Consider the following 23,775-nt stretch of genomic DNA (forward strand, 5'->3'; position numbering starts at 1 on the left):
AGTGTCCCTGTGATCACTGAAGAAAAAAACAGCCAACAATACAGACAGCAATATAATGGATTGTTTCGATGCCTTTTGAAGGTACCTCTCTGAAAAAAATTCCGTGCCCTTTTTTTTTTTTTTTTTTTTTTTTTTTTTCCTTCGAGCGGCAAGTGCCTCTTCTTTAAAACCACGGGCAGAGGAGCTCTTACCGAGCACGACCCCTCGGAGAGACGACACAGTCGGCATCAACTCGCACCGAGCCTCCTGAGGAAAAGCGGGCAGGAGCACGGGGCACGCGCCACTTGTCACCTCCCGCCGCGTCGGGCGCGGCCACCTCGCGCGACCGCGACCCCGCCCCCGGGACGGACTGACTGACTGACTAGATTTTTTTTAGGAGCCCCCAACTCGACCTCCGCACACCGGCGAGCCGGCAGCTGGGTTGCCCCGCAGCAGCTGCGTGCGAGGGCGAAAGTCAGTCGGAAGCGGTTAAAAAAAAAAAATTAAAAAATAAACCAACAACGCCCCACGCCGTGGCCGCGCCTCCGGCAGCCGCCGGGCAACGGCCACCAGGGACCCCCACCCCGCCCCCGCCCGCCCGGCGGGCTCCCCCGGCAGCCGCGCCCCAGCCAATGGGGAGCGGGCTCGGCGGGAACGCTGACGTCCTACACCGCCCCGCCCCGCCTCATCCCGACCGGTGCCGGACGCAGCCGGAGACTCCCGAGCTCCCCCCGCGCCCTTGTTCCTCGGGCGGGGACTCGCTTCCTTTCCCGACTCCCCCTTCCCACCCTCCTCCTCCCAGTCAAGATGGAGGACGGTGGTTGCTGCGGCCACCAGCACCACGGCGGCTAAGGCAGCTGCTGCTCCTCCGGCTCGCTCCCTCAAAAAAAACCCCCAAACCCAACCCCTCAAAAAAAAACAACAGAAAAAGAAAAAAAAAAGGCTGGAAACGTTCCTTCTTTCTCCGCCCACCGGCTGCTGGCTGCGCGGACTGCTGGCCCTCCCCATGCCGTCGTCGTCGTCGTCGCCCTCCTCCTCCTCCTCCCGCGATTGTCTGCGCTCCGGCTGCCGCCCGCCCGCCCGCCCTGACTCCCTGCATGCACACGCCGCCTCCTAGGTGGCTGCGGGGGGTGGGCGCTCCCGGAGCTGCCATTCCGCACATACCTTCATGTCCCTGCGCTTGCTGTGGCCGCCCGCCGCCGCCCCGCATCGCTCGCCCGCTCCGGCTGCCGCCCTAACGGCCGCTCCCGCCCGGAGGTGAAGCCGGGACCCGCGGAGGGGGCGGTGGGGTTGGCGGTGGGTCTCGCCCGGAGGAACCGCCGCCGCCGCCACACACAGCAGCCATGAGCAGCGCCGCTACCGCCACCTCCGCCGCCGCCGCCACCACGGCCAGCAGCGGCGCGGGGGAAGGAGCCGAGGAGGCAGCCAAGGACTCGGCGGACATCGCGGCATTCTTCCGATCCGGTGAGTGCGGCCCCGTCCCGGCGTGGGGAGGGAGGGAGGAAGGGGCAGCGGCGAGGCCGCAGCTGGAGGTGGCGGCGAAAGGTGAAGTGAAGCGACGTCTTTCTCCTGGAGCTGCCCGCGGGGAGAGGGGGCGAGGGCAGCCGGCTTTGTCAGGTGGCCCTGGGGAAGGCTCGCCCTCCTCTCGCCGGCGGGGCCGCTTCGGCAGTGCCCGTCTGTACCGGGCGCCGCCGCGCTTCCTCGGGGAGGCGGCGGTGCGGAGCCCGGCCCGCGCAGGGGGGGGCCTGGCCGGGCGGCAGCGGGAAAGCAAGCCCAGCCCGCTCGTCCCCTGCCGGGGGGGCAGAGGGGCTTCGTCTCGGGCCCGGCAACTTGTGGGTGCTGCTGCGGGCGGGACGCCACCCTTGCTGGCGTGAAAACGGGTGCGGCGGGCGGCCCGGCCCGGGCGGGTGCGGGGACTGGGTGCTGCCCCGAGGCGGTGTCGCCGGTGACAGGTGCGACTCTTTTTCTGTTGCCGGCCCGATAACGGGCGTGTTACCGGGGCCAAGGGGCACTACCTGGCGCCGGGCGGACCCAGTCCCCCGGAAAATGTCCCGCCGGGAGCTGCGTGGCGGGACGCGGGCAGAGGAGCAGCCGCGGCTCCGGGCAGCCCTCGGTGTCGGAGGGGCGGGGAGGGTGAGTGGGAGCAGGGGAGCGGCGCGCCGCAAGGCTGCGGGGAGCGGGCTGCGCTGGCCGGGGCCCCCCGGGGAGGCAGGCAGGCGGGCAGGCAGGCAGGCAGGGATGACACCGCTATAAAAGGCAACGCGTCTCCGGTCGCGCTCCGCCGGTGCCGTGCTGCTGGGTGGCGGCCGAGGGCAGGGGTGGGAGAGTGCAGCGTTGAAAGAGGGTGTCTGTGGCGGGAAGGGGAAGAAAAAGACAAACACCTAGCCCACGTTAAGGGGTGTCCCTGCCTCGGCTGAGGCGGGGCAGCAAGCGGGGGCCGGGCGGCGGCGGCGGCTCTCGGGCGCTGCCGGGTTGGGAAGCCTGGCTTGGTGCGGAGGCTCGGGAGGGGAAGGGGGGGAGCCTGTTGACAGGCTGCCGGGATAAAAAAAATGGAGGCCGCCTTCTCCCTCGGTGTTTACCCTCGGCACGCAACCGGGCGGGGAGAGCGGCTGCCCCCGCCACCGAGACGTTGTCCCTTGGGGAATGGCGGCAGGGACGCAGAGGAGGGCAGGGCTGCCCGGGCCGCACGAACCGCCGGCGGCGGGGACGGAGCCGTGCCGGCAGCCTGGGCGGCGGCGGCTGAGCCTCCCTCCGGTGCCGGCTACCCTCCCCCGTGCGGCGGCGGCTCCTCCCCTCCATCCCTCCGCTCCGCCGGCAGCTCCGGGCACCCCCGGCCATCGCTCCCAGGCGGGGCGGCAGGGCAGGGCTGGACACTTGCTCCGTTTGGATGCCTAAAAAGGAGCGGCGAGCAAGGAAAATGCAGACTCACCGCTGAAAAGATGAAGGGGATTGCCCATTTCATGTGTTAAAAAAAAAAAAAAATGATGGCAGTAGTAATAATAATAATAAAAGCTGCGTTAATTGGGTTTTTAAGGAAAGTCCATGAGGGAAGTGGGAAACGTAATCAGTGCTGCTCGCAGTCGGGGCTTGCTGTTGGTTTAATGAGGGTGAAGGAGGAGGTGTGATTTGCAGCAGGCATCCCTGAAGTAGGGTTCAGCACTGTGTTTGCTTGGACAGACGGTCCGAACAGGGGGCTGTGTCCCCCCGAAGGGCCTGATGCTCCCTCGGCAACATGACAGCAATGAGTGCGAAACTCCTTGTTGAGTCAAGATGCTGGCCTTGGTGGGTTTCGCTGTGGAAGAAGAGCTGAGCTTTGTCGTTCTAATGAAAAAATCCTGTTGAAAGCAAAATGATGGATTACAGCGGTAGACTTATAGTCTGCCTAGTGTAATTACAAAGGGGTACGTGTCTAGTAATCTTGCAGTTTTGGAAGACCTTGCTGCTGTATTAATAGTCAACTTCCACACTTATCTGCGGGTAGAGGGATGACACAGAGTTGATAAGTTCGTAAGTGGTGCAGTGATGACTTCTGATACTGATAACAGAAGTTGCACTGAGCTTAGTCTTGCAGCAACAGAAAATCTTAAAGCAGTAGAAGGATATGTCAAATGCTTATCAAAAAACTCTTAGAGCATGTTTAACAACTAGCATTCTCATTTCCATATTTACATGTGGAGGTTATCTGGTTCATCCTGGGCTGTGACATACGCTAGAAAATGTTCTGGCATCTCTTGTGGGTGTTCGGTATTGGAAAGAGCACTTAAAACTCTGCCTCTGTACATGATCCACTCTTTTATAAGGAAAGGGTCTATTAAGAGATCTCTGGTGCTTCCCTTTGTTTGAACAGGAGGCACAGCTTTTATTTCAGTGAAACACAATGGACACAGCGATCAATGAACAACAAACAACTTCATTTGGTGTACGTGGGAGCAGACAAAATATTTTTCTCTTTACAGTATTTACAATGACAAATGCTTCCTTTTTCCTGTCACTTGCAGAGAATGTCACCAAAGCTGTAGCTGTTACTTAAAAGAGAAAATGAGTAAAAATGTTACAATGTTTTCCAGTAAGAAAAAAAACATCACCAACAAAAACCCCTCCTGAACAATCAGTTCTAATCTTAGGTTAGTTAAATTGGTCAGTGGGGTTATTGGCTTTTCTCCTGTCCTTTTGTAAGACTGAGCCTGAAGTAGAATTAAAGTAGCATAAAGAATGGAGTTTCATTATTTGGAAGATGTTTTGTTAGGATGTTGAACAGCAGCTGGGTTCACATCACTTGAAATGTGTAGGTTTCCAGTTTTCACTTTGGTTATGTAAATGTAAGCTCACTCTGAGTTGTTGTGGAAATAAGTTGCAATTGAAATGTGAAGAAAGAAGCTGAACTGGAAGTGAGGTAGTAGTGTGAAAACATAAAGATTGTGTGTCTTGAATTTAAATGAGGAATCCCTTTATCGGAATTGGAGGAAATTGAGGCAGCTTACTTCGTTATCTATTTGGTATCTAAATCTCATTATTTGAAGTTCAAAAAAGACAAGAACACCTTGTTAGATCTGTCACCTTTTTGTGGCAGGATTAAGAGTAAAACTGCTAAGAAGCAGAGTTGAGCACCAAGCAAAGTGATTACATTTTGATGGAGAAAACACAGTGGTTGTAGGAAGTGCCTTTCTGTCCTATATGTAAATTGGAGATTAGAGATGACTCTGTAAACTGACAGAAGGGATATGTTTTGAGCTGAAGATGTATAGACAAGCATTCCTTTTTTTTTTTTTTTTATTAAGAGGTGTACTGATGTGACTTGAAAGGACTAATAACATCTCTTAGAATTATCGAAAAACAGAAACCCCAATGGCACTGAGTTTAAGTGGCTCGGTAGAGGGGTGTTAATAGATGTGTTAAGTATACAAGACCTATTCTGTATGAGAAGGTATTAAGATAAAACTTTTAAAAATGTCTTCTCAGTTTCAACTTAAAAATCCTATGTATTCTGAAGGGCTGAAAATGACTAACATGAGCAAAGTTGAATTTGAGGGACTGCCATCAAGTCATGGCTTACAGAGCAGTAACCATACAGAGGTTTTTGTTTGGAGGTTGTTCTCTTGTTGCTTAAATCTTCATCTTTGCAGCTTTGAGTCCTCAATACTTTGGGAAGGGGACCGTTAAGTGACATCTTTAGGATGCAAGAATGAGGGCTGTCTGTTAAGTTTAAATCGTGCTATTATAATAGTGTCTTCCAAACCAAAGAATTTTTCCTAGTTGAAGTTAAAGAATTTTAGTTTTGACCATAAAGAACAAAGTTTTTTTTATCTAAGTAAAAGATATATTGATTGTACATTTTGTAATTAAACTTACCTTTCTGGGATGATGGAGAAATCTGTGAATACCAAAGGATGCATAGAAAAAGGCTTGTAAGCACTTCAGTCACCTCGTGGTTAGACAGTATAGCAAGTGTCTTTATAAATGACTGATAGGTCTTAGTGGAAAAAAACCCCAAGTTATCAACTGATAACGTTTCACAGTTTTGTGATGAAAGTGGATGTAGTTATTTCCTGTAAGATACAACTTCATTCATGTATAGACAAACGATACAGCTTTCTGTAAGCCATGGAGGAGATTTGTGTTGTCACCACCTGTTTATTAGAACAGTTGCCACATTTCCACAAGGAGCAAAATTTACATACTGAGCAAGGGGCAGGGACCATTTGGAGAGACAGAAATGTTTGCAAAACAAAGGAAAAACAAGAGGCCTTGGAAGTCTTGTCATTAGGGTGAATAACTACCCAAGTTTCGCCAGGTCAAATCCAAATATAACTGTTAATTGTACTTCAGCACTTCATCTGGGAAAACAAAAAGGTGGGGCATTTTCCATCTAAAAGTGAATCTACGCAGACAGTAGCAGTCCTCTCTCAGGAGGAGGAATAAGTCTGTAAGATGAAAGTGGGTCTGGAGGAGAAGGGTGTCTTGAGTAGAGGGTTCAGTATGCCACCTCTCTGGAGGTGAAGTCAAAGAACAGGCTGGTAGCCAGAATTGCTTTGAATAGCATCTGGTTCTAACGTTGTGCACTTAATTTTTCCTGCCTTTGTACGTGCTTCTTAATGTAACCTTAATGATAAGAGAATTTAAAACTTTGTTTTGAGATATATGTAGGTACCAAAATGTCCATGTGAGTATTGTAGGAAGATTGGATACTGAAATCTGTTGTGATTATGGACACGTAATTGATGACTTCTGCAAGTACTAGTAACTTGAGACTTGGATCAATCTGGGTTCAACCGAGTCTGCCTATAGTAGCCTAGGCTGATAATTGCTTGAGTAGCTGAGACCATATAGGAAGTATTAATGAGTATCATGAAAATATGATTTTTTTTTTTCTTCTTAAATAATGATCGTGTGGTTTGGTATAGTTCGGGAACATCACTTAACAAATAATACTGTAAAGATAAAGCCCAAAAGATTTACTCACAAATTTGCTGTTTCATGTTTACAAGCAGGACCTATGTTTTGCTTCTTCCTGATCACATTGTTTTATGTACTGTTGCCTTGCTTGCTTTACGTTAGTGTCCTGTGTGACAGTCACTTGGGAAGTTGACTGCCTGTAGTAGACAACATTAAAAATGCTGTTGTAGCAGAGAAAGCCTCCTAGGAAGAGGGGAAGAAAAAAAAGAGGGAGGGGAAAGATTATGTGGAAAAGAAAAAACAAGCATACTATTAGAAGGCAGCAAATTTTTGTCATGAATACTACTAATAAAAACGTGCTTGCTTTTAGATCATAGGCAAAATAGCTTTCATATTAGGCATCAAATGTGAAAAACCAAATTTTCAGCTTAAATCCATAGAGCAGAACAGACAACATATAAAGTTAAGATAGTGCTGTTCTAAGAAGGTTCATCCACCTCCTGCCGATATGTAGTAGCTAACTTGCAGAGAAGGTAGTCAGAGCTGTGGTTGTGTGGCTTGGCGTGGCAGTTGGAGTAGCTATAGAGTAATGACAAATGTCTAACAAAAATAATCTAACAGTGAAGCCAAAAGTGAAGTGTTGGCAGGCAGCACTGGTGGCACCCCACATGGTGTCTCCGTGTTGGCTATTCTTTCATGCAGCTTAGAGTGACAACAGCATTTGTATTAAAAAAAAAAATAAAAATAAACACAACAAAAACCTTAAGATGTTGTGTCTGCTGTCTTACTTTGTCCTCTGAGTTGCTTTAGTTAGAAGGATGCAGTAGTGTTGCTGTCATTAGTACTGGTTGACCTGGGCTGAAAAAGAAGTGGGTCCTCTTGTGGAGTTTTGAATCCAGTTCCAGCAGCATCCATTTTAATAAGGTGGTTAAAGTGGAAGAAGAAAAAAGGTGTTTTGAAAAACACCGTAGAGAAATGTCACAACTTGATAGTTGCTGATGTGCAGTATGCAGAACAAAAATAACTACAGAAACAATGAAGTTACAATGGAGAAGTTACTCTGGGAATAGCATTGTTGGATTGACGTTTCCTGGAACAATGAAGATGAGGACAGAGCACTTCAGTGTGAAACGCAGCAGCTGTTGTGCAACTTGGCTTAGTGTGGAACAGCCAAACTACTCTGGGGATAGCCAAGAACAGAGAAAGTTAGAAGTTAGGGTGTGTTTGAAAGAGTTGTAGGCAGACTTCATGAATATTTCTAAGAGGGGACAGAGAATTACTTGTGACATCTGTGATAGCTGACAGTTGATAAAGTAAATGCACATTTACAGTAGAAGGTAAATGGGAGTTAGAGAAAAGCCAGGCCCATTCTTGAGAGGAGTATGTTTGAGCTGGCATGAAGTTCTGATGTGCTCAGAAAGTACCTGACAGAAGTAGGAAGAGACTTGGTGTAGCTGGGGCTTTCATTAATTGCAGAGCCTTGTCACTGTTTAGACAAGGTGGTTAGTAAATGTTTCTTAAAGAAGTGGTTTCTCTCCAGTTAAATGTGTCCCACAGCAATGTAGCAGAAACAAGTATGAAATTTCAAACTAAAGTATCATGTGGCTTCCAAAAGCTTGTCCATGTAAAATGGTCATGTAGGTAAATAAAATCTGAACAGAGACTGGAAAGACTTTCCCTACCCTGATATAAAGAGAAAATACTAATGTTGCTCTACTTTTTCAATTAAAAAAATAATTAAAAAAATGTAGTGACAACAAATGGGCCTGTTTAGATCAAACTATTAGGTCAGTTTATTAATAGGGTGAAACTGCACTGTGATTTTGGTCTGCAGCTTGAAGAAGGGGGCGAGATCACTGAATTAGCTTTTCGTGGCCGGCAAAAGTGTTGAAATAGGAAAGACACATTGAAGCTTTGGAAATGCACTCGTAGTTGAGCGATATTCTTCTGAAAGTGGGTGCTGATTTTAATGAGAACAAAGTAAACTAATTTTCTGCTTGATGTTGATGAGAACCAACTCTAATCTTTAAAAAAAAAAAGTGACTGGATAAAAAAAAAATTGAAGGTCATAGCAGGCTATTTTAAATCTAGTGACTAAAATGGTTGCGTCTACTTGGTTGTTCTCATAAAGAAATGTGCTTGATTTGGATAAGGATCTTTGTTTAACTTCATATTTTTCCTGGTGCAGCAAAATCAAAAAGTAGACTACTGGTGAAGTAATACTGATGATCTGCAAAGCTGAGTCATATTCCTTCAGGAAGGATACTGCTGTTTTGAGAAAACAGATCACTTACCCAGTAGTGAGGAGGAGGAATTGAAATGACAAGGAGCAACTCAAATGCTTTTAGCAGTAGACACTACAGTACATTAAAGCATCCGATTTTCAGCCTCTAGAGTAGGTTGTTGTATTGATATACAAAGAAAGAGGGTAATAAGTGAGTTATGTCCAGAAAGTTTCAGCAGTCTGAGTGACGAGACTCTGCTTTAAAGATACAAAGCCCTTTCCAGTGGCTTTTCTGCCAAATAGATGCTCTAACTCATCTGAAACTGGAGCTGTTGATTCCAGCCTCTTGTGGTTGCACAGAGGAGGAGGAACCCTAATTGTCTTCATGCATTTGTTTAAAAAACAGGGTTGCTTTTCTGAGGTTGTCGAATGGAGTCTTCTCAAATAATTCAGTCAAATTTGTTCCATCTCCTGTGTCACTGTTACTGCCATGCGTAAGTGGCACTAGCACTGGTTAATAAAAAACACGGCAAATATGCAACAGGTTTTCCTGCTGAGCTGTGCTGAACTGTGCATCTTGTTGGTACTCTGAATGTGACGTTTTGTAACCTGGACCTTACTGAAGAACTGAAATCAGCATTACTGTTTTATAATTATGGTAGGTTTTTTCTTAAGAGGAAAAAGGAACCTTTACAGGGAGATGAGAAAATGCCTCAATTTTTTTTGTCTCTCAGGGCCTAAGATGATAAGGAAGCAATATGTAAGTAATAGAAAGAAAAGTGTAGGCTTCCAGCACTCCAAATATGCCAGTAGTTTCCTTTGTCTGGTATGTTTTATAATATTTTAAGAGTGCTCATATAATTCCTACCAATCTGCATAAGAGCCAGGATAGTGTTATCAGATTGTGTAACAGTCAGAACATGAGGCTGAGATTCAGGAAGGTTTGTTTTACCAGTGTGCGTGGGGATATATGTGTGCATGTAGACACTGTCAAACTAAGTATTCTGCGTAACATAGGTAACTGAGTTTGCATGATTAATCTTTTTAACAAAAAGTTAGAGAAAGTATTCTGGGCATCAGGTGCCGAATGGGGCTATTGTGAGTAATCCTAATGTGTTGTAGTCATCTGTGAAACTACCCAGAGCTTAATTACTCATGTTTCCTTGTAGTCTTAGTGCATGTGTGAGCAGTAATAGTTATTCGTGAGGTGTCTGCAGATGGTGTAAACAACCAGTAGTGATTTTTGCGGTTAGCTTCATACATAACTGTTTAGCAATTAGAGGCTGGGGGTCTGAAGTCATAGTGAAGTGAGATTTCCTAAGTGCTAAAAATGAACAGGGAAATATACTGCAGCCAGTATGGCCCACAAGGACATGTTAAATACCTACTTGTTTTTAAGTAGTCCGTACCTCACTTCTTGCATAAACCAGTGAATTAAAATCCAAGCCCTTTAGATTTTATGCTGAATTCCTAAATTTTTATGCATCAGTGAAACCTGCAGCCTTATGAGATACTTTAAGGCATTTGGTCAAAGACTTTTCACTAAGCTTTGTGATGGTCACATAGCTGGTAAATAACTTTGAGGCCATCAAACAGTGAGAAATGTTATTGCTAAGATTTCTTGAAAAAAGAAGTGTCTTGAATGCTGAAGTCTTGTGGACTGCTTGTTTTCAGAGCCCAAGCAGATGTTAAATGTTGGGATGAAATGAGGTGATGTTTCTTAAAACTTGGCCCAGATAATAAAAGGAGGTTACGTCAAGAACAGCAGGAGAATACGTCAAGAACATCGCAATAAATGAATTAGAATAAACGGAGTATTTAAATGCTAAATAATACTTGACTAACCTCTTATGCTACACAATAGGTTTTGCTGTACCCATTGTGTAGACATGGTTATACACTATTGGAAATAATTTTCTACCAGCATTAAAGTAGTAAGTTCTTCACTTTCCAAATGTTTATTGTGTCACTAACTTTTGGAAATGCTGGGTTATGCAGCATTGAGTGCAGAGATGATATCATTTTCTGAGATCATAAAAATGCTCCACCCTCTTGTAAAAAATGTAGGCTAAGGTCGAAATGTGTTGGCCTTTTGTAATTCTTCTGGAATTAGTGGAATAGATATCTGCAGCTGAAGGCACAGAAGAAAGATAAAGCTGTCAGAAAATCAAGGTGAATTGAAATGTAGGTTGACTGGATTCTCCCATTCTACACAAAAGCTGCTGGTACATAGTGCGGAGAAGATCAGACTTAAGATGATGTCAAACCCCACCTTTAGAGGTTTCCTTCTTGTCTGTAACTGTAGGAAATAAAATAGGATATGATTTCTCTGCTAAAGAAACTGAACAGCCTTGGTTGTTTGTTTTTTTTTTTTAAAAAAGCTTTAATCTCTAAGCTTTTATCCCTGTCTTCATTTATTTATTTGCTTTATTGATGTTAGTTAGCAAGTCCATTTTGGTTGCATATTGCACATCAGGTTCGTCCTAAAAGAATGGAAACGGTACAGTCACAGCAATAGTTTATGCTCTTGCTTTGCACCCCTCGAAGTCACACTTTGTGTGCCTCAAGTACTTGTTTTCTGCGGTTAAGGGTAGTTGTTAGACTTGAACTTGCCATGGCTTGCAAAGTTCAAAGAGGAAATCAGTGCTGTGCATTGCTTAACTGACAGGGGATTATGTGAGACAGGCTTCTGTAAGGACAACAAAGGCAAGCCAAACTAAAACTTATTGGGACAGTGGCACCTCTTCAGATGGAAAGATGAGATCAGCCTTAATGGCTTATCTAGTAACTTGTTGATTAGCTTATTAATGCTTTATATGAAATAAATAAAAATTAAGAGACCTGCTTCTCCAAATGTAGTGGAAGGCTGTGTTGGGAAGGAAAACAAGGACACTCACTTGACTGAATTTTTGCCTTGGTGGCCGAGCAGAAAGTTACAAACTTGAATTTCATTTCTGTTCCATTATGGGAAAATTCTACTGTTTATTGAATTATCAAGGCAGCAGAGCCAAGTCAAGCCTGCTTATAAGAAGGTGATAAAATATGGTTTGGCTAGTGGTGATCCTTGCAGAGGATAGCCATGACATATGTTACTTCTCAGTGCAGAAAGAGCAATATCTTTTGTAGTACAATGCAAGGACTGGAGTCAAATTTGCCTATCCTTAACTCAGAACAAGGGTACAACTCAGCCAACAATAACCACTCTGCATGTGTGTATTAAGTTTTTTTTTTTCTAAAGCTTGGAATCAGATGCATCCTTCCTTAGCCAAAGGGAAACATTTGAGAAGCTGTGACGCGTTTACACAGATGAAGGAAGGAAATGTCCAAAAGAGTCAAAAGCTAAAAATAGATCAGTTTACTGAGTTGAACTCTGGGTGGGAATTTAAGAACTAAATATAAAACTAAATTTGAACCTTTGTGATTTACATAACGGAGTAGCGTAACCCTTTCTGTTTGGGTTTTTTTGGTGGGGTTTGTTTGTTTGTGGGTTTTTTTGCATTAAACTTTATAGTGGACAACTGAAGGTGAAGACTTATGTCAAGACTTGTAAGGTGGCTTTCTGGTGCAGACAGCACGGAGAAGTCTGACCATCTCTTGATGATTATTGTTATAGGACAGTTTAAGTCCCTGGAAAAGTGGATTGTGGGTTGTTGGTTTTTTTGTTTGCTTTGAAGAGCTTCTCTGTGGAAATGCTATCTCCTGACTCTACGGAACAGAAGTTTTGAGCCGATATCTGTAAGCTTAAAAAAAGAGAATTAAGTTTTTGGGTTTTTTTTCCCCAGCTGCTTCAAGAAGCAGTAAATTTGCCTCTGTCTGACCCATATGTAAAAAGCAGTGATAACCTGAGCATTTAAGAATTTATGTTTGATTGTCCAAAAAGGTTTGCCTTCTGCCCTGCCACAAACCCCAGTTTGGAAGCTATTTGTTTTCATTTCTGGTGAAGAAAAAATAAGCTTGTTGGAGTGTTTAAAATTTGTGTAATGGAAGAGCATATTGGAAATACTCTTCATATGTGAGAGTGTTCTAGATTACTGTCCTTAGATGATGACAGTAGTGCCATGAAAATCAGATAAACAAATTTTCTGTCTTTCTTCCTGGAGCAACACTATACATTTTGGGGGGGATTGGGGACAGCCCACACGATATTGCTAACTAAAAACTGGCCTTTTCCAGTCCGGTGAAATGGGGCCAGTGCAAGTGAATCCCTGTGGCTTAGCATTTGCCAGCTGCCAGTGAAGAGTAGTTCTTTCATGATTCTAATTCTAAGCTTTGCATTGGAGAGGTGACATACATATAGTTAATGCTTTGATTTTGTCAGAAAAACAAACATTACTATTAAAATAGATGTATTTACTAATATGGTAAATGTAATAGGAAATTATGGGTAATGATGGTATCATTGATTTGATTAACTTCAAGCAGTAACTGTCTTCCCCTCCACCCCTAAGGTGGGAGGGTTAGTTTTTATATTTAATACCTTCCCTTTTCTTACTATATTGTCTGCTGTAGAATGTTTGCTTGGCAGATGTATAAATAGTTGTGCTCTTGTTTGCTTTTCGTTTTTGTTTGGTTTTACAGAGGAGCTTGAGAATGTTTTTGCAAGGTTGTTTTGAACAGATTTGATGTCTTTGTTTACTAAAATAGTATTTGTTCCAAGCAGCAATTTGTCTGTTAAAGCGATGAACAGTTTGTAGCAAAATGACCTGACTACTTACAGTTGCGGGAATATGCCAGTATGCCAATTTAACCTTTGTATTTGTGGAATGTATTGTTGTATAACAAAGCGTGAGAACTACTATTTTTAAAATCTCGTTTTTTCTAGAATATTCTTTTCGAAGTGGATTTGTCCATGTTGCTGTCCCCACTGTTAGAAAGTTAAAGCTGTAAAAACCTTTTCAAAAGCCAGTTCGTTAGCTGGGCAGCTACTTAATCTGTGATGTTTCTGCTTGTAGGCAAGTTCATGACGTAGAATCTGAGCAGGACGTGACTTGCAGTTCATGTCCACTGAGGCAGCAAGAGTGGATTCAAAGAGCAAGAAGGTGCTGCTCTCCATAATGTTGTAGATGGCCTCTAGGCAGTGAAAAGGAAGTGGCAGAGCCCTGCATTCTAGCGTGGGAAGGTAAGGATGGATATACCTTGATATTAAGGCAGAGCACAATGTAAGTTGTCTGGGCTGCCTGAACTCAGTTCCCTTCTGTGCATATGCTGCAGCTTTTGTATGTGTTGATATAGCAGAGAATAAGAGGAAGGTTTTTTGTGGTCTTCAGCAGCCAACATACTATCCTAGGCTTTAAATGGTTTCTTTGTTTTCAGTACTTAGGGTAGGGATCTCACTCCCACTTGCCTCCTTTGCTGATACTTTGTGTTCTGGCTCCTCTTATAGCTACAAAGCTTCAGAGGTGGAGTACAAAACTGGCTTGTTTGGGTTCTCTTAGTTTAAGGAGACTTGCCTAACCACAGGAGAGATGAATGTTAGAGGAGGAAGAGCTGTCTTTTTCCAGAGTGGCTTTTTACTGGCTTAATTGTTGTCTTCACTTGTGTGATGCCTTCTTTTGTTCCTTTTCCTCAATAAATAAGGCAGAGGTCCAACAGATAATAAGCTCAATCACTAGGCATCAGTGTTCGTCTCCACAGGAGGTGCATTATGTGTACAGAGATAAGTAGGAGGTCTTATGGAAAAGCACTGCATAGTTTGAGTGTTACAGTATGTGTGCTACACTGACAAATAAGGGTTGCACAGGCAGCCTTAATGCTGCATTACCTAGTTTTTGAGTGCTTTTTGTGGTAGCTTCAATCAAGTGTGGTCCTAGCTCAATTAAGTCATCGTTTAGTGTTTATGTAAAGTTTTCATTAAATGCCTTAGTGGATGACAGTAGATGACATTGGTTTTACCAGACTGCACTGGATTACTGTGTTACATCAGTTATTCTGGGAGCAGAAACACATTAATTCGCTATATAATATTAAGCAAAGCGGATGTGCAAGCTGCTTTATTACATAGACATGTTAAGGAAAGCATCTCTTCAAAGACAAATTAAGTATTCTACTTGGAGACTTTTTTGGTTTCGGACAAACAACCTGAGTACGCTCTACTGTTAAATTTCTTAGGGTTTGATTTCTGTCACTTGAGCATCAAGTTAGTTCTGCCACGCTAGTAAAAACTAAACAAAGCAAGATGTAAAAATTGTCAAATATCAAGGATGAAAAAGGAACCAAATGCTAAATTATCCCTTCATAAGCTTGTATATAATTAAGATCTAAAAGACAAAGTGTGTTCAGGTGAGGGAAGCTTTCCACAACATAATAGGTTAGGTTTCACATGCAAAACCCCCATGGAAAACTAGATGACACTGAAGGACTAAATTGGAAATATGTATTGATAAGTGACCTAAGTTACTACACTTTTTTTTCTTTTTGCTAGCTATGTGGACTGTATTAAGCATGCAAATTGCTGCTTTAGTAACAGGCTTTCTGAACTGATCTGTCATGTAACCTCTGAGGAAGGACCTAAATAGAGATGGAGTGCCTCTGCTCAGGCTGGGAAAGAATTATGTTGCTGTGTAAAAGCTACGTTCCTCCTGTTTTGTGGAATAGAAATTGGCTGAATATGTGAAATAACTGTTTCTGTAGTAAGCTAAATCTCTTAATGCAATGAAATGGGTTCCTTATTGAAAGGTGACTGGGAAGTTAGCTAATTATCAGAGACAAAACAACACTGTAACTCCATAGTGGAGTCATATGTCGAAAGTGACAGTCATCTGGAAATGATAGAGTTATATTTAAAAAAATCAGTATTCATTGGTTTCCAAGCCCTCTTGTTGGAGGTTGGTTCTCTTAGCTTTTGAAGAGGGAAACAATACATGTTTATACGCACACAGCATAAGGGCAGTATTACCATCCACATTAAAACCAAGAATGAATTAATTCTATATAAGTGGAGCCCTTCTCATCCAGGCATCCATTTCTGTTGAAAAAAAATTGAGAATAAGGCCAGGATCCAAGTCAAAATTTGTGTTTCTCTTGTACTGTTGACATCATGGGGAAAGGGATGGAGAAGTGAGCAAAACAGTTGCTCATGCTGGGGACCAGTCAAGCAATTTCTAACCAATGAGGCAGGACTTCTGTGTGAGTTGTTGAGCATATGGTAGTTGAAGTACTGCTCTGGAGATTAAGCTCTGCTGTTCTTATCTTGGTTCTGCCCAAATATATTCAAGTTTGGCACTGATGTGATATGTAGCCTTCAAGAAGGCAGCAATGCTTGGCCTAGGGGCAGTTAGGAGTATATTGAAGATGATGGTGGATGGAAGTGAAAAATCAAGGAAGGAGAAGATAACTGTCAGAATTCAGGATGAGTTTGCTTATAGAAATACTGGAAATTGTCACACTACCTACCTACATACTGCAAAAGCTGATGTCTCTGTTGTGGGTAAGATCTTATAGTAATACTGAAATGGAATTAACAGTTCTACTGATGTACACAGGCAGATTAATAGATGCAGTGGAGCCTGAATTTTCACAGGCCATTTGACAGAAAATGTACTGTTTCCCTGAAGTAACTACTGATTTCAAGACCACAAGGAAGGTTTTCTTGGTTTAAAGCAGAACATGAGAAGAATGAGCCTAGGCAGAAGAATGTGAGGGAGATAATGGGTGTCCGATGCAGGAAACTTGGGATTGCAAGTATGGTGAGGCGTCAAAGAGAACTGACCCTTGAAAGGAACAGGGAGGTGGGTTGCCTTTTTATATGCCATGCTGCTCAGATGTTTGCTTTACAGAGATAATAGGCTCAAATTGGAGACAAGCTGTTAATAGGCCCTGCCCTAATATTTCTTTAATTTTGTACTGCAAAGTACAACCTTGATGACATAACACAAGGTAAAGTTACTGTTAATCTTTTTTTACCTTATAAATACCTTTTTCCATACTGCTCTTCTTCAAATTCCTGCCACTCACAGTAGAAATGTATTATCTGGATTTCTGTGGAAAGAACAGCTCAGTTGTTCCAGGAGGTCACTGACACAGTCTTAGCTCCACAAGGACCCCAGCCCATAAACAAGTTTGTGGTTAGTCCCTTCGCTGTAGCCTCTGATCTGGCAGGAGTACTGCAGAGGATAGGTGTAAGAGGCTGCACTGATCTCAAGACATTTGTTGAACCTTATCTCTAGGTAATTATCTTGTTGTGTTCAGATGAGATTACTAATCACATCTTTTAATTAGAGAAGTGTCATAGCTGTAGGAAAATAAAGCTATTTGGAAATGTTGGTGGTTATTTTGCTGACAGCCTTCTCTGCTTAAGGAGGCTGATCAAAACCTCCTGCATCGGCAAATCTATGCTCTCAAATGAAGAGGAACTGTGACTGATTTTAGGCTGCCTTCTTCCCAGGGACTTTCTCTTCTTTGCAGTCCAAAGTTGTTGGTGGTGAAATAGTGGGAGATGTGAAGCATAAATTGCCTTGAATTGAACCTATAAAGAGGCAGCTAAATCACCTTTATTTTGATTGTTGCCTTCTAGTAAAGTATGTTGAAGGAAAAGCTGACATTGTTAATGTAAAGATAGGTTTCCAAAAAGGGCAGTTCATATGGCTGAAAAACTGAAGTGGAGTTAAGAAAAAAGAGCTAACTTGAGTTTACTCCCTGGGCTAACAGTAATTTCAAAGTTAACATATTCTGAGATGTTGCTTTGACAGCAATCTTGGATCTAATCCTGCAGTATGCAATTAGAATTGTCATTCCCTCTGATATTTAAAATGCTCATAACTGGCTTCAGTTTAGCACAGAAAGTGAGTGTGGTTGAACTATTTTTTTTTTTTCAAGTAACATCTACTTCAGTAGTTGCTATCTGTGCAGTTTATCTAGTGTTAACAGCATTCAAGTGTCTAAAATTAGGAATATATTGCCGTAAGAAACAAGCAAACCACAACCCATACGTTTTGCTTACTGTCTTTAAGCATGGTGTAACCATTGGATGTCCTGCTTTTGTGGCTTATTTGGTCAGAGATCTGAGTCCATTGAAAGTATTTTGGTCCACGTCTTAAAGATAAAATAAAAATCAGTACTGTAACATGTCAAGCTGGTAAGGAAATTGTCAGCCAAATGTATGTAATTACTAATTGGCTGATAGCTATCTTTATAAAACACATGCTTTAATTAAGAATCATTTTAAAGCTATGTATTAATGAGGTAGTTTTATATTTTCCTTTAAAACTGGTCTTGCCAAAGGGAGGCTTTGTGATGGCATCCTATAAAGGTAGAAGTGGAAAAAATGGGTAGTGGGATGGAAGGACAGGTAGAAGGCGGCTTGTGTTTATGTACAGTTGAAAAAAATAGACTAAAAATTTTTGTAAGGGAAGAGCTATACTGATAAGAAGGAACAAAAGTACGAGGGTAGTAATTTATAGCAAATATAATGCACAGTTCTAAACAGGATCACAGAAGTCTGTAAGAGCCAAGCTTAAATACAGAATGTGAAAATAAATGCTGTTGTACCCTTTGTGCTGTTAGTGGTTGTCCCTGTGAACATGCTCTGGTCTGACTTTTAAGTTGTGGTTGTTTCTAAGGCTAGAAATGGTTAGTCAAGTTTTGCTGAGGCTTGCTGTCTGATAATACTGCACTTTTTCTGGCTCTTTGGATATCTGTAGTTCTTGCCCATTGCCCTACTTCTTAGAGCTGGTGTGAAAGTTTTTCCTGAAGCAGGGGCTGTATGTTGGACTTTGCTGTGCTTAGTACAGAGAACCTGGGGTCTGACTGGCCCCTGTGTGTTGAAGAGAGTTGAATGTAGGCTACACAACTTGAACTCCTGATGAGAAAGAGGTCATACATGTGTTCTTTAAAACATTTTTAGTTACTACGTCTCTGCCTTTCCCTTAAGCTTTCAGAGATATATCTGAATATAGCCTCAATTAAATTCTTGTCCTTTAATGAAGGAAGTCCTTTGCTTCATGCATAGCTGATGTGCTTGGAACATTAGGGCATCAGTCAGGATCCAAAATTAATTGCCACTTGGGACTGATAGTGCCACATGGGCATCGGAAAGAACATTGTCTCTTTCAAAAGCCTTCTGAAATGGTCAGCTTTGAAAATGAGGCACATCCTTATTATGTTAAAGAAAGTATTGTGAGTATTGAATCTTGCTTCTCATTTTCACATTGTAACAACAAAAGCAAATAAGTATTTTGTCTGTTGAAGATGGCACAAATTGAAAGAGGAGAGCCGTAACTGCCTTCCTTGCTGCCTTCTTGTGCCCCCTCTCCACTCCACCAGCTCCCAATGTAGGTGGAAAAAGCCCAAAACTGGCATAAAGGGAAGAAGGCATCTCGTTCCAAAACCAGTGACTAATGCGTCAGTCAGTGGTAGAACAATATTGTTTTAACATGGCTAAGGCCCTGTTCTTTCCTTTGTATTGAATTCCTTCCTGTTTAAGAACATTGTCTTTAAAGTACACTTATATCAGCTTGAATGGTAGGAACTTTGTGCTTATTGCTACAGTATCTGTATTAATTGGTTGGTGCAGCTGTTTCAAGTAGAAAGAAAAAAAGGAGCTAAGCAGGCATTGGCTGTGGGATAGCAAATTATTTGTTAGCAGAGCTGTTCAAGCATACTAGATGCATGTGGAGTTAAAAGAAGGCAGAACTAGAGAGGAGGTCAAGCTCAATTTGCCTTTGGGAGCTCAACAGGGGAGGAAGATCCAGCAATCAGGCAAAACTGTGCTAGATGCTGTTGATCTGAACATACAGCTGTCAGTTAAATAGTCCAGGTGAATCTCAAATAAGTAACTGATGGGTGTTAAGGAACTCAGTGGTAGCTTTTGTGACTCCTCACATTGTATCAGTTAATGCAGAAGGTTAGGCTCCATTCGCTCAATTAAAGGAAACACTTAATTTTCAGTAATGCTTGAGCTAATAGCCAGGCATTTCTGTGACTTGAACTTCAAAAGTAAAATTGAGGTAGCTACTCTACATGTTCTCTCTGACTAATTTCTGTGACTTGTATTGGACTGGTTGTGGGCAAGCAGGGAAGGGAGAGCGGTATGTTTTTTCAATAATTGTATAATTAAATTCATTGATGGTAGGCCAAGAATACTGATCACAAGGGTTGGTGCTGAATCAGAAGGAATACTTTAAATGGCGCTCTGTTGAACAGAGACATAATTGCCCTCTCTTTCTCCTTCTTGGCTTATTGGATGGCTGAATTGCTCATTTCATACGTGACTTTGAGTGTGACTGGAGCTGTGAATCAGTGTTTGTTGGAGTTCTGCATCTGGCTTATGTTCTGACTTCCCTTTTATGAGCTGGAGAGGCTGTCTCTGTTATTACTAACTATGTAGTGAAAATCCTTTTAAACTCTCCTTGTTATGAGTGGGTGAAAATGTTTGGCAAACACACGAATCAATAATTGCTTATTTGCCTCACTGCTGCTTTTCAAAAGCTTCACTGTCCTTTTTCGTGTTTGCACAGATAATCGATGTCTGTCCCCAAATGATAATTAACAGGGATAGATAACTTTGGGGCCTTCCTTTACAAAGTCATCCTGCAACTGTGCCTCTATGAAGCTGCTCTGGCTTATTCCATTTCTGACCTTTCAGTAGCAGCAAGGCTTGCATCGAAATTGCAATAGTTTATATGCAGTTAGAAAAACTTGATGATTATTTTAGTTAAAGGTATTCACTGGTTTACTATGCTGATGAAACGCCTAGAGGTCTGTGCATGACAAAAAGAATAAGTAAACTGAATGAAGGCTATTAAAAGGGAAATAAACACTTGTCTCAGTATGAGGTAAAACACTGCATGTAACTTGACCTGGTACATTTTCATAAAGAGGAGACTGGCTTTTTAATGGCCTTGTCTAACATGTCCATTTTGTTCTTCTGTTGCTGGCTGAAATTGAAAATTAAAATGATGGAAAAATACCTTCATGATTACAGTTTTCCCTTGGGAACTATTTCAGTTGTGGCTTTCTCATAAGAGAGATTGTGGCTTCCTTTTTATTTCTGTGGCATGAAAATTCAGATTTGGGTAGCCTGTTTCTAAAGTTAAGAACATTCTGGATGCCAGTCTTGGAAGATACAAACAACTTCCAGGTGCCTGCAATTTGAGGAAGTCCCTAGCTGAATCAGATTGCCATCTTGATGTGACCTTTGCCAAAAATAACTGCAGTAGTACATGCACAAACTGTCTATGCTGTAGTAAGGATAAGACAAAGCAATCTTTTTTCATATACAAGATTTTGTTTACTTTTTTAGATTTGCATTTCTGTAGTAGGAAGGCAAGCTTTCAAAACTGTCTGTTTTACTTTGTTTGCTGTTGAGGTCAGTGGCATCTTACTCCACTGGAGGACTGCAAGAGAGACTTGAGCTGTTCACACTGTTCCAAATCAGTGGGGCTCGCTCACTGGGTGACTTGCTTTGTTCCAGCGCGTGGCTTCACCACCCACTGAAAAACTACTTTTAGTACCATAATTCATGCCAGTGAAAAACTAGTTGTAACCTACATTAGCTGGATGATAACACAATTAAAACTTCAAAATACATTGTTCCATAGATCAGATGAACTGTAGATGCAATACCTGTACCTGCCCAAACCTTAAAGTATGTGCATATTGTTTGGATCTCAGTAATATGATCTTATGGCACGAAAGTTTCTTCAGTGGACAGAAAGTAGGGGGGGGAAAAAGATGACTCTACCCTGCATTCTGTAGGCCTGGAACTACATATAATCTGTTTGGGTATCTAGAGCCTTTTAATGACTGTTTCCATTAGCAATTTAGTTCAGATCAAAGTGTGCTTTTGAAGCGCATCTCTTGATTGTTCCATTTTACAGTTCTTTGCTCTCCATTATGGAGCATCTCAGGTGCACAAGTAGGATTCCTTTCAGATGAAATTGAATTGGAAGACATGCTCTAGTTACAAAGAGATATTAAGTGCACAGAACCAGACAACAGCTAGTCGAAAGTAAAACTTCCTACAAAATGTAGTTTGGCCATTAAGGCCTCTGCACCAAGGTTTTGCTGCACTGACCCTCTTCTATTGTGCTGTGCAACAAGCTAATGTAGACTCAGCTGAAGAGGGCCAGCAGGTAAGTCCTGAATCTCAGCAGATGCTCTAATGAAGTAACGAAGACCTTCTAGTGACAGAGAGTTAATTTACTGTGTGAATTGAATGATCACTCTAAAGAAGTGGATTGTGCTTCAGAGCAGGGGCAGTTAACCTTTCTCAATGTCAAAATAGTCCTGAGACTGCAAGGACTTGGAGAGCTGAAGGAAGGGAAGAGATGGCTGCTCCAAGTTACAGGTATGAGATGAGGGACGTGTAGCACAGAAGCTGTTGCAGTTGTGCTGTCTTCTGTGGTAAGGCACTCAGATTACCTGTCAGCACCACCCTAATGCAGGTCCCAGTTTTACTGGGACCTGTGCTTCAACTTTTGAAGAGCTCTGCATGTCTAAAAAGCATAAGTTGGTCACTAATACTCTAGAGAGGGACAGACATTCAAAGTTCTTTACATCATGTGACTGGATGGAAGGTGTTTTCTTCTTCCACTCATTCACTCCTAGAGAAAACATGGTTGAGGCATGAATGGGAAGACAACTATATACTTCCCACTCCTGTGTGTGTTGAAAATGGTGAGTTGTTTCTCTGTAGAGCTGCTCAAAGCCAAGAAACAAATGAAATGCTGTAGGAAGAAGACAACCAGGAGCAGGCACGTGAACTGGGTCTCAGATGCAGATATGCTGGATAAGTCCTTCTCACCCAAAAGCTACTCCAAAGTTATTTATTCAGAAAGGAGTTCAGTAACTAAATTGTCTTCAGTAATTGAGCACTGGTCATATCTTTTGAAAAATTTGAAATGTTATTGTAAAATTCATCATTAGATGAAGTATTTTTGCAACAGGATGGAAAAGTATAACTCTGTCCAGTAGACAACGTTATCTTTTCACTGTGCCCCTTCTGAAGGGCATAAATTGTTAGCTCCTAATACTTAGATGAATACTGGAGTTGAGTGCTACTGATTGGCCTAGCATCAGTGTAAGACTTAGTAGCCTTGCTGTGATAGCTAGATTCTACTTTCTTGCCACACCTGCCAGAATTTTCATCTCTGTAGTAGAGTTATCTAAGAAGAATATTTTCTGAAGTCTCAACTGCTTGATTGCAGCATCATTGTAGTTCGGTCCAAGTGTTACTGGCTTATGGGTTTGAAAGGTTGTGCTTCAGTGGAGGTGCCAGCACTCCCATTTGTCTTCTCTGTGGGTGGTTTCTGGAGCAGAAACATGTTGCTATTCCAACATGTAGGCAACATTGATCAATTCTGATTAAAAATCCTGGTGTGGAGCTGTTGTACTTAATGAAGATGTGCTGAAGGCCCTAGTGAAGGTCACTGCTGGAAGTAAGGGTTTGTTGAGATCTTGGCTCTTTGAAGGTTACTGCCAACTCAAAAAAAACTTCCAAGAACTTGATTCTTGTGGCTGCTGAGTGTGTTTGCATTGCCCAGGAGGGGGTGACAGGAGACTAAGGTGAGAAATTGGATTTCCCAAGACCTAGAGTGAATGAGTTCATTTGCTTTTGCAGGCTTGTCTGGAGAGATGGTAAGCTCTGGAAGATGAGCGAGACACCTTATTTTTTAATCTGTCATGAGTTGTAAGTTGACACTATCACATGGAATTAGAAAAACTTTTTCAAAAAATTAATATTAAAGGCTTGAAGATGACTCTAAACAAGTCCTCCAGTCCCTCAAAGTTCCAGGTGTAAGCTTTATACTTAGCTCTGATATAAAGAGACTTAGCGTTGCCTTTGAAAAATTGTCAAAGTCTTTGGTGTTGTCAATAAGATTGCCTGCTCAGTCACAATTATATATATTCTTGGCAATACATTTGCATCTTTCAAATTTATGTGTAATATGTGTATTTCTACCTTGTGTTACTGCCTTAATATTGACATATTTTTGCCGGAGGATGATGCAAACCTTCATCCTCCAGCAATTCTTTTCATGCTTGTACATTGATACAGCAGTAACCATCTGTTTCCTACTGGACTTTAACCCTAACCTGTCAACTCAATACAGATCTGGTTGTACAGCTGCATTTCTTGAGAGGGAGGCTAAAATAATGATGTATTTGATAAATACTTGTGGGTATTATTTAGTGGGTATTTGATAAATACTTGTATTAATAGACTTAGTTTGAATTTTGGA

The 23,775-nt window shown here is 42.6% G+C and overlaps 1 protein-coding gene across 3 annotated transcripts in view; it reads left to right on the forward strand.

The window, feature by feature from the left end:
• Nucleotides 1-665: 665 nt before the first annotated feature.
• TRIO (trio Rho guanine nucleotide exchange factor) overlaps nt 666-23,775 on the forward strand; it is a 255,922-nt gene continuing 232,812 nt past the window's right edge. For 2 of the 3 annotated variants that reach the window (XM_054814117.1, XM_054814118.1), the window contains exon 1: nt 673-1,443. In XM_054814117.1, the coding sequence (XP_054670092.1) occupies nt 1,323-1,443 (121 nt within the window). In that variant the 5' untranslated portion in view covers nt 673-1,322. Of the gene's footprint in view, nt 1,444-23,775 lie in introns of all 3 variants that reach the window. The other variant, XM_054814119.1, reaches the window with a different exon arrangement.

Source organism: Grus americana, chromosome 2, assembly GCF_028858705.1.
Source record: "Grus americana isolate bGruAme1 chromosome 2, bGruAme1.mat, whole genome shotgun sequence".
Lineage (NCBI taxonomy): Eukaryota > Metazoa > Chordata > Aves > Gruiformes > Gruidae > Grus > Grus americana.